At 46.0% G+C, this 9,581-nt stretch overlaps 1 protein-coding gene across 1 annotated transcript in view; it reads left to right on the top strand.

Moving 5' to 3' along the window:
* Positions 1-5,389, top strand: part of LOC134499612 (cytochrome P450 2J5-like) — a 43,524-nt gene extending 38,135 nt beyond the window's left edge. Inside the window, exon 10 of the mRNA XM_063306338.1 lies at positions 4,800-5,389. Coding sequence (XP_063162408.1) covers positions 4,800-5,005 — 206 coding nt within the window. The 3' untranslated portion in view covers positions 5,006-5,389. The remainder of the gene's footprint in view (positions 1-4,799) is intronic.
* Positions 5,390-9,581: the final 4,192 nt, after the last annotated feature.

The raw sequence follows: 9,581 nt of genomic DNA on the forward strand, positions 1-9,581 counted from the left end.
GAACTTCAGACCTGCTCTTTCTGGGAGAGTTTAGTCCTTTCCAAAATAAATTCCACCTCAGTGCCCAAGTCCATCTTTCTCCTTAGCAGTGGTACCTCCCTTTGGTCTGGATTTGATTTCAGCCTGTTTTCCTTCCTTGATAAAGCCAACCATTTCTCAGGATGAAGCCACCTTGAAGGATACTGGTTATTTCATTCGAGTTGGGTGGTAGGAAGCACTAGACATGGGATCATGTACTGATGTCACTCCACTCCCACACTCCATTCACCTGTCCCAGGTTCAATGATCTAATGATATAGTAATCCCCCAGAATCACCATCTGGGTATAATCCCACAGGGAAGATTGGAACCACTGTGCCCCAAAAGCCCCGTTCCAAAAAAAGGCCCAGAAGGATGCCGTGGTCGGTGGCCTGAAAGCAACTGAGGGATGCAGGAGAATTAGCCTTCCTCACATCACCTTTCTGGCATAGCTCCTTTGCCAAGATAACCAAAACAGATTCAGTAGCAGAGTCTGGATAAAGCCCCACCTGAAATGGGTCCAGTTTCATCCAAATGCATCTGGAGCTGGGAGATCATTGCTCTCTGGATCACCTGCTATATTTGAGAATGAACTATAATCATAAACCAAGGGGTGATTAAACTCTACTAGTAGAAAGATGCACTCCTGAGTCATGCTGTAACTACCTGGGCCACTTCCATATTTCACAAATCAGCCAGGACTCCAGAAAAGACAAGGCATAAAATTCCCTTAGTGTAGTCCAACCAGATCAATCAGGTACATGGGCCAGACTATTTTAGGGCCCTTCATCCCTGCAGAAGATGATCTGTAGAACGTAATCAGCAATTTCTACAGAAGTTGATTTCCATCCCTGCAGAATGGCAGTCCACATCTCTCCATGGCAATAAGTCCAATGCAAAGCTTATTCTTCTTCAGATAGAAACAAAATACCAAACCCAGCATCTGGGGCTCCATAGCAGTTGGGACAGACCCATAGTAGTCATGGCAAACCTGACATCCTTGGCCATTCCTGCATTGACAAACTGAGCATGAATGTTTAAATCCCCGAGGAAAAGAAGTCAAAGGTTGTCCAATGCCACACTGGCAGTTACTATGATGAGGCCAGAAAGTAAGGCTGTTTTGCAGAGGATTATCCCAACATCCCTCCAGATCTAGCAAGCACATATACCAGGTTGGTAGACTGTCAGAGTAGGTGTTTGGTCAGTGAAAGGGAATTCCTATAGGTTATGTCCATACCACCTCCCTCTACTCCAGCTGGAGCCTGATGCACCCTAGAATAAGTTGGTGGAGAGAGAGGTGAGAACGTGACTTCCCTCTTATAGGCCAATCTCTGGGAAAACATGCCAGATGAGTTTTTCATGCTGTAGAGCTTTGCCTTTGGAATGGTGGGCCATTGGATTAGCTACAGGTGCCACTTGAGTTAAAGTCAGCACCCTGACTGAGCAGCATCAACAGGGGATGTTACAAATCTTTTCAGGTTTACTTGCTGATGGGGATGTTTGTTGTTGTTTATTCATTCAGTCGCTTCCGACTCTTCGTGACTTCATGGACCAGCCCACACCAGAGCTTCCTGTCAGTCGTCAACACCCCCAGCTCCCCCAGGGACGAGTCCGTCACCTCTAGAATATCATCCATCCACCTTGCCCTTGGTTGGCCCCTCTTCCTTTTGCCCTCCACTCTCCCTAGCATCAGCATCTTCTCCAGGGTGTCCTGTCTTCTCATTATGTGGCCAAAGTATTTCAGTTTTGCCTTTAATACCATTCCCTCAAGTGAGCAGTCTGGCTTTATTTCCTGGAGGATGGACTGCTTTGATCTTCTGGCAGTCCAAGGCACTCTCAGAATTTTCCTCCAACACCACAGTTCAAAAGCATCGATCTTCCTTCTCTCAGCCTTCCTTATGGTCCAGCTCTCGCAGCCATATGTAACTACGGGGAACACCATTGCTTTAACTATGCGGACCTTTGTTCTCAGTGTGATGTCTCTGCTCTTGACTATTTTATCGAGATTTGTCATTGCTCTTCTCCCAAGGATTAAGCGTCTTCTGATTTCCTGACTGCAGTCAGCATCTGCAGTAATCTTCGCACCTAGAAATACAAAGTCTTTCACTGCTTCTACATTTTCTCCCTCTATTTGCCAGTTATCAATCAAGCTGGTTGCCATAATCTTGGTTTTTTTGAGGTTTAGCTGCAAGCCAGCTTTTGCACTTTCTTCTTTCACCTTCATCATAAGGCTCCTCAGTTCCTCTTTGCTTTCAGCCATCAAAGTGGTATCATCTGCATATCTGAGATTGTTAATGTTTCTTCCAGAGATTTTAACTCCAGCTTTGGATTCCTCAAGCCCAGCATGTCACATGCTGTGTTCTGCGTACAAGTTGAATAGGTAGGGTGAGAGTATACAGCCCTGCTGTACTCCTTTCCCAATCTTAAGCCAGTTCGTTGTTCCGTGGTCTGTTCTTACTGTTGCTACGTTATACAGATCCTTCAGGAGGCAGACAAGATGACTTGGTGTCCCCATACCACTAAGAACTTGCCACAATTTGTTATGGTCACACAGTCAAAGGCTTTAGAATAGTCAATAAAACAGAAATAGATGTTTTTCTGAAACTCCCTGGCTTTTTCCATTATCCATCGGATATTGGCAATTTGGTCCCTAGTTCCTCTGCCTTTTCTAAACCCAGCTTGTACATCTGGCAATTCTCGCTCCATGAACTGCTGAAGTCTACCTTGCAAGATCTTGAGCATTACCTTACTGGCATGTGAAATGAGTGCCACTGTTCGATAGTTTGAACATTCTTTAGTGTTTCCCTTTTTTGGTATGGGGATATAAGTTGATTTTTTCCAATCTGATGGCCATTCTTGTGTTTTCCAAATTTGCTGGCATATAGCATGCATTACCTTGACAGCATCATCTTGCAAGATTTTGAACAGTTCAGCTGGGATGCCGTTGTCTCCTACTGCCTTGTTATTAGCAATGCTTCTTAAGGCCCATTCAACCTCACTCTTCAGGATTTCTGGCTCTAGCTCACTCACCACACTGTCAAAGCTATCCCCGATATTGTTACCCTTCCTATACAGATCTTCCATATATTCTTGCCACCTTTTCTTGATCTCTTCTTCTTCTGTTAGGTCCTTGCCCTCTTTGTTTTTGATCATACCCATTTTTGCCTGGAATTTACCTCCAATGTTTCTAATTTTCTGGAAGAGGTCTCTTGTCCTTCCTATTCTATTGTCTTCTTCCACTTCTGCGCATTGCTTGTTTAAAAATAATTCCTTATCTCTTCTGGCTAACCTCTGGAATTTTGCATTTAATTGGGCATATCTCCCCCTGTCACTGTTGCCTTTTGCTTTCCTTCTTTCTTGGGCTACTTCTAGTGTCTCAGCAGACAGCCATTTTGCCTTCTTGGTTTTCTCTTTCTTTGGGATGTATTTCGTTGCCGCCTCCTGAACAATGTTGCGCACTTCTGTCCAGAGTTCTTCCGGGACCCTATCTACTAAGTCCAGTCCCTTAAATCGATTCTTCACCTCCACTGCATATTCCTTAGGAATATTAGTGAGCTCATATCTAGCTGATCTGTGGGTCTTCCCTAATCTCTTGAGTCTGATCCTAAATTGTGCAATAAGAAGTTCGTGATCGGAACTACAGTCAGCTCCAGGTCTTGTTTTTACCGACTGTACAGATGTCCGCCACCTTTGGCTTGAAAGGATGTAGTCAATCTGATTTCGGTGTTGTCCATCTGGTGAAGTCCATGTATAAAGCCATCTCTTAGGTTGTTGGAAGAGAGTGTTTGTTATGCAGAGTGAGTTGTCTTGGCAAAATTCTATCAGCCTATGTCCTGCTTCGTTTTGTTCACCCAGGCCATGCTTACCTGTAATTCCAGGTGTCATTTCACTGCCCACCTTAGCATTCCAGTCTTCCGTGATGAAAATAACATCTCTTTTAGGCGTGTTGTCCAGTAGGTGCTGCAGATCCTCATAGAACTGCTCTACTTCAGCTTCTTCAGCATCTGTGGTTGGGGCATATATTTGGATCACTGTGATGTTAGATGGCTTGCCCTGAATTCAAATTGAGATCATTCTATCGTTTTTTGGATTGTATCCAAGAACTGCTTTAGCCACTTTACTATTAATTATGAAGGCTACTCCATTTCTTCTGTGGTCCTCTTGTCCACAGTAATAGATCTGGTGGTCATCTGATGTGAAGTGGCCCATTCCAGTCCATTTCAGTTCACTGATGCCCAGAATGTCTATCTTTAATCTTGACATCTCACCAATAACCACATCCAATTTGCCCTGGCTCATAGATCTTACATTCCAGGGTCCAATGGTGTCTTGATCCTTAGAACATCGGATTCACCGTTCACCACCAGCACCGTTGGCCGCTAGCCGTCCTTTCAGCTTTGAGCTAGCTGCGTCATCACGTCTGGGGCTAGTTGAGCTCATCCTCTGTTCCTCCCCAGTAGCATTTTGACCATCTTCCAACCTGGGGGTCTCATCTTCCGATGGTATACCAACATATCTCTGGTTGTACTGATCCATTTAGTTTTCACGGCAAGAATACTGGGGTGGGTTGCCATTACCTTCTCCAGGGATCGCATTTAGTCTGACCTCTCTGTCATGACCTTCCCGTCTTGGGTGGCCCTTCACGGTTTAGCTCATGGCATCATTGAGGTGCTCAAGCTCCAGCACCACGACAAGGTAACGATCCTTTGCTGAAGGCTGATGGGGATATACCCTGAGAATAGATGATTATTCCCTTTGTGTGTGCCTTGTCTCATCTTCAGGTGAGCGTGCATGTCTGGGAGAGCAGCTGGCCAGAATTGAGACCTTCATCTTTGTGACCAGCCTGTTGAGGGCCTTCAGCTTCCAGCTGCCTGAAGGAGTGAAAGAACTCAATCAAGCACCTATTGCAAAGTTAACAATGCATCCACATCCTTACAAACTCTGTGCTGTTCCCCACACAGGCATAAACCTTATAAAAACACCATGAAAAGTTTAATACTAATTGCAGTGTACTTCTTCAGTATGGTGTTTCCTATATGCCTGTTCACTTAATTTCATGTTCTGCCTCCATGTTACAGCAACAACGGATGCGAACAGTGGAACAGTTGGCCATACGGTGCAAATCCAAACAGCATTTTGTTCTGTTACACACAGGGTCACCATGAGTCGTAAATGACTGGACGGCAACTAACAACTACCTGCATTTACTCTGTGCTGAAAGTTCTTAAACCCGTTGCTGGGTTGATACAGCATGCTTAACCAGGTCAATGAAAGACCTGGAGGTTGTGTGTGAACAATGTGCTAAGTGAGCCTGTTAAGTTTTACCTTGGTTTCCTTTTCGGTGTCAATAAAACATGTCACTTTCAATTTACTCTTAGTATCTTTTTTCTTTTGTTTCTCCTATGGACTTCACATTTTCTGTCCAGAGCAAAAAGTATTAAAATTAAACTTTTTAATCCTATGTCTTCCAGAGAGAAATGGGAAGCATTCTCAGTGCATAGACCCTTGGTAGAGTATATCTGCTCAGCTTATACAGCATCCAAACTAGGTCTTTCCTAAACTGAGCATTTCCCCTCTCATTTTTCCTGGTGGGGCCAGGATGGCAGATCCTCATGAGCCCTGGTCTCCAGCTCCTGCTTTTTAACACCAGGTCAGTGAACAACAAAGCCCCCCTTATACATGACTTGAGCGCAGAGGAGGGGGCAGACCTGGCATGTATCACTGAGACTTGGCTGGGTTCAGAAGGGGGAGTAGCCCTTTCTGAAATGTGCCTGGCCAGGTTCCAGGTGTGGCACCAGCCAAGACACCAAGGCAGGGGAGGAGGGGTGGCAGTTGTCATCAGAGAATCTTTAGTGGCTTTCAGGGGCACTGCTCCACAAGTGGCCAGTTGTGAGACCCTGTTTGTCAAGCTGGGTTTGTGAGAACAGTTGGGGGTGTTGCTATTGTGCCAGCCTCCCTGCCACATAGCAATCTCCCTGCCTGGGCTGCTGGAGGCCGTCTCAGGGTTGGCGGTGGAGTTCCCGAGGCTTATAGTTCTGGGGGACTTCAACCTGTCGTCCCTGGGACATGTCTCGGAGGCGGCCCAGGAGTTCATGGCTACCATGGCAGCCATGGGCCTGTCCCAGATTATTCGGGACCTAACTCGAGACAGTGGCCTCACCCCAGACTTGGTTTTCTTGTCTAAGCAGTGGCAATGTGATCTGAGGGGAGAGTTAGATCTGTCCCCATTGTCATGGTCAGACCACACCCTGGTGACCCTGAGGTTCTATTGTGCTGCCCCACTCCGCAGGGAGGCAGGACACATTTGATTGGTCCACCCCTGGCGACTGATGGACCCAGTAGGGTTTCAGAGGGAGCTGGGGGTTATTCCTGAGGATCTGCTGCACAATTCAGTGGAGGTCCTGGCCGCAGCCTGGAATAAAGCTGCGACCGCAGCCTTGGACAGTATCGCGCCTGTGTGACCTCTCTTATCTTGTTCAGCCCGTCACTCCCCATGGTTTACAGAAGAGTTGAGGGTTTTGAAGAGGGTTAAGGGACATCTGGAGCATCGCTGAAGGAAGACGAAGACTGAATCTGACTGAACACAAGCTAGAGCCACTATTAAGGCCTACCGTGTGGCGGTAAGAGTGATGAAACATATTTTTCCACTCTTATTGCATCCACAGAATGTCACCCAATGGCCCTGTTTAAGATCGCTCAATCTCTTCTGGGTCAGGCAGACTCAGTGACCCATCTACAGGGCCGCATGGAAGAGTTTGCGAAGCATCTGCAGGATAAAATCGCTCAGATCCGTTCTAAGTTGGACTCTAAGCATGATGTGGAGTCTGGGGAGATGCCCAGGGAGCATACTTACCCTGTTATCTGGGAACGGTTTGATCCTGTTGGGCCTGAGGAAGTGGACAGGATCCTCTGGAATGTTAACGCAACCGCATGCTACCTTGACCCATGTCCTTCCTGGCGGGTAAAATGAGCCCGGGAGGTAACTTGTGGTTGGGTCCAGGCGATGGTTAATGCAACCCTGAGGGAGGGGGTGTTTCCGGCTGCCTTTAAGGAGGCACTGGTACACCCCCTCCTCAAGAAGCCATCCCTGGACCTCACTATATTGGGCAATTTTCGCCTTGTCTCCCACCTTCCCTTTTTGAGAAAGGTGGTTGAGAAAGCGGTTGCGTTGCAGCTCCAGAAGTTTCTGGAAGAAGCAAATTATCTGGACCCCTTTCAGTCAGGTTTCAGGCCAGGATATGGGACGGAGACCGCATTGGTCACACTTATGGATGATCTCTGATGGGAGTGGGATGGAGGAAGAGCATCCATCCTGGCTCTCCTGGACCTCTCAGCAGCTTTTGATATCATCAACCATGGTATCCTTTTGAGGTGGCTCAGTGGGTTAGGGGTGGGCAGTGTAGTTTTGCGCTGGTTCACCTCCTTCCTCCAGGGTGGTTCCCAGTCGGTGGTGATAGGAGAAGAGAGATCCGACCCTCAACCCCTCCATTGTGGGGTGCCTCAGGGTTTGGTTCTCTCTCCTCTCCTATACAACATCTACATGAAACTGCTGGGTGAGATCATCCGTCACCATGGGATGAGGTATCACCAATATGCAGATGATACCCAGTTATATATCTCCATCCCAGGTGAAGTAAGTGATGCAGTCTCCACCCTCTACAAGTGCCTGGGGGCTGTGGAGGTCTGGATGGGGAACAACAGTCTTCAACTGAACCCTGGTAAGACAGAGTGGCTGTGGATTGATGGCCCCTCGGTTTCCAGGAAGTTGTCATCTCTGGTTTTTGATGCGGTAGCACTGCAGTAGCACTGCCCCATTTGGAACCAGTGCAGAACTTGGGGGTCCTCCTGGGCTCACAACTCCTGCTTGAAGAGCAGGTGGAAGTCACAGCCAGGAGGGCCTTTGCACATCTTCGGTGCACCAGCTCCACCCATTCCTGGATCGAGATGCCCTCCGAACAGTCACTCATGCCCTGGTCATCTCCCACGCAGACTATTGCAATGCACTCCACATGGGGCTACCCTTGAAGAGTATCCGGAAGCTGCAGCTGGTCCAGAATGCGGCTGTGCAGACAGTTATTGGTGCTGTTAAATCGGCACATGTGACACCACTGCTGCGTGAGCTGCATTGGGTACCAGTCTGCTTCTGGGTCCAATTCAAGGTGTTGGTTATCACCTTTAAAGCCCTACATGGCATGGGACCAGGCTACCTGAGGGACCATCTCTTCCCCGTTACATCTACCCACCCCACCCAGTCAGGGAGAAAGGGCATGCTATGGACTCCATCAGCAAAGGAATTTCATCTAGTGGGGTCCAGGAGCCTTCTCTGCAGTGGCGCTCGCCCTTTGGAATATCTTGCCCCCAGAGTTGAGATGGGTTTCCTCACTCCCAGCTTTCCACAAGAAATTGAAGACCTGGTTTTGCCACCTTGCTTGGGATGGGGAGGGTAACACCTCCACCTGGGGATGGTTGGCACCATAGCACCCCTTATTAAATTCGATCTTATCTCATCTTGGATTTTATATGTATTATCTTATTCATGTTGGTAGATTGTAATTTAGGTTTTTAGGCTTTTATCATTATTTTTATTGTAAACTGCCCAGAGTCCCCCATTGGGGGAGATGGGCAGTGATAGAAATTTAAATAAATAAATACCTGTACATGCACATATACATATGATGTTTACATGAATAAAAGAAAATTAGGAAAACATATATAAAGAAAAATTAATGAACAGGAAAAAAGAAAAGAAAAAGTTTGAAAGACGTTACAGAGAAAGAAGAAAAAAAGAAAAAGATAATTAAAGAAGTAACTTCCAATCTTCATTGCAGCATTTATAAACAAATGTATTATTCCCTCCTCCATCTCCAAGATTACATTACCTAGGTTCACTCTATCCCATATTCAACCCTTTTTCATTTACAAATCCCAAAGTCACCAACTCATTTTTTTTCCATTTTCAGCAAGAAGTCCATAAAGGGTTTCCATAAAAGTGCTGCTTGTTTTGTCCCCAATCAAACAGATCAGTTCTACTGTCTTCACAGTCCTTCATTAGCAAAGTCTACACCTGTAGCTTCCAGTGTAATAGTCCCTTCCTCAGTCTCTTGTTGTGTTTGATGTTGTTGCGGATCCGTCGTTTTGATCCAATTGTATTTCCTCCAATTCCAATATTCCGCAACAAAATTTTATAGAACAAAATTACTTCTGGATTATTTATCCATAACTTCATGTTAAAATGTTGTAGAACCTGGTCTCTTATCTTCTTCCTGACAAAGCGCACAAATATATCTCCTGGCACATTTCTTAGTTTTGCATGTCTTGTATTAATTTTGTGCACTTTGTCCACTTCTGCATCCGTATCTTCTTCATCCCATTCCAATTTTTTTCCTAAGGATTCAACAACCCGCTCTGTAATATCTTCACCAGGTTCCTCTGGAACTGCTCTCAGTCTAGAACAAAACTCTTTCTCTCTTAATTCCAGGAGTGCCAAATTACCAAATCTTTTTCCATTTCTCTATTTATTATTTCTCATTTTCCAATTTTTTTTCCTTTAAATTGTTTAACCT

This window comes from Candoia aspera, chromosome 6, assembly GCF_035149785.1.
Source record: "Candoia aspera isolate rCanAsp1 chromosome 6, rCanAsp1.hap2, whole genome shotgun sequence".
NCBI lineage: Eukaryota > Metazoa > Chordata > Lepidosauria > Squamata > Boidae > Candoia > Candoia aspera.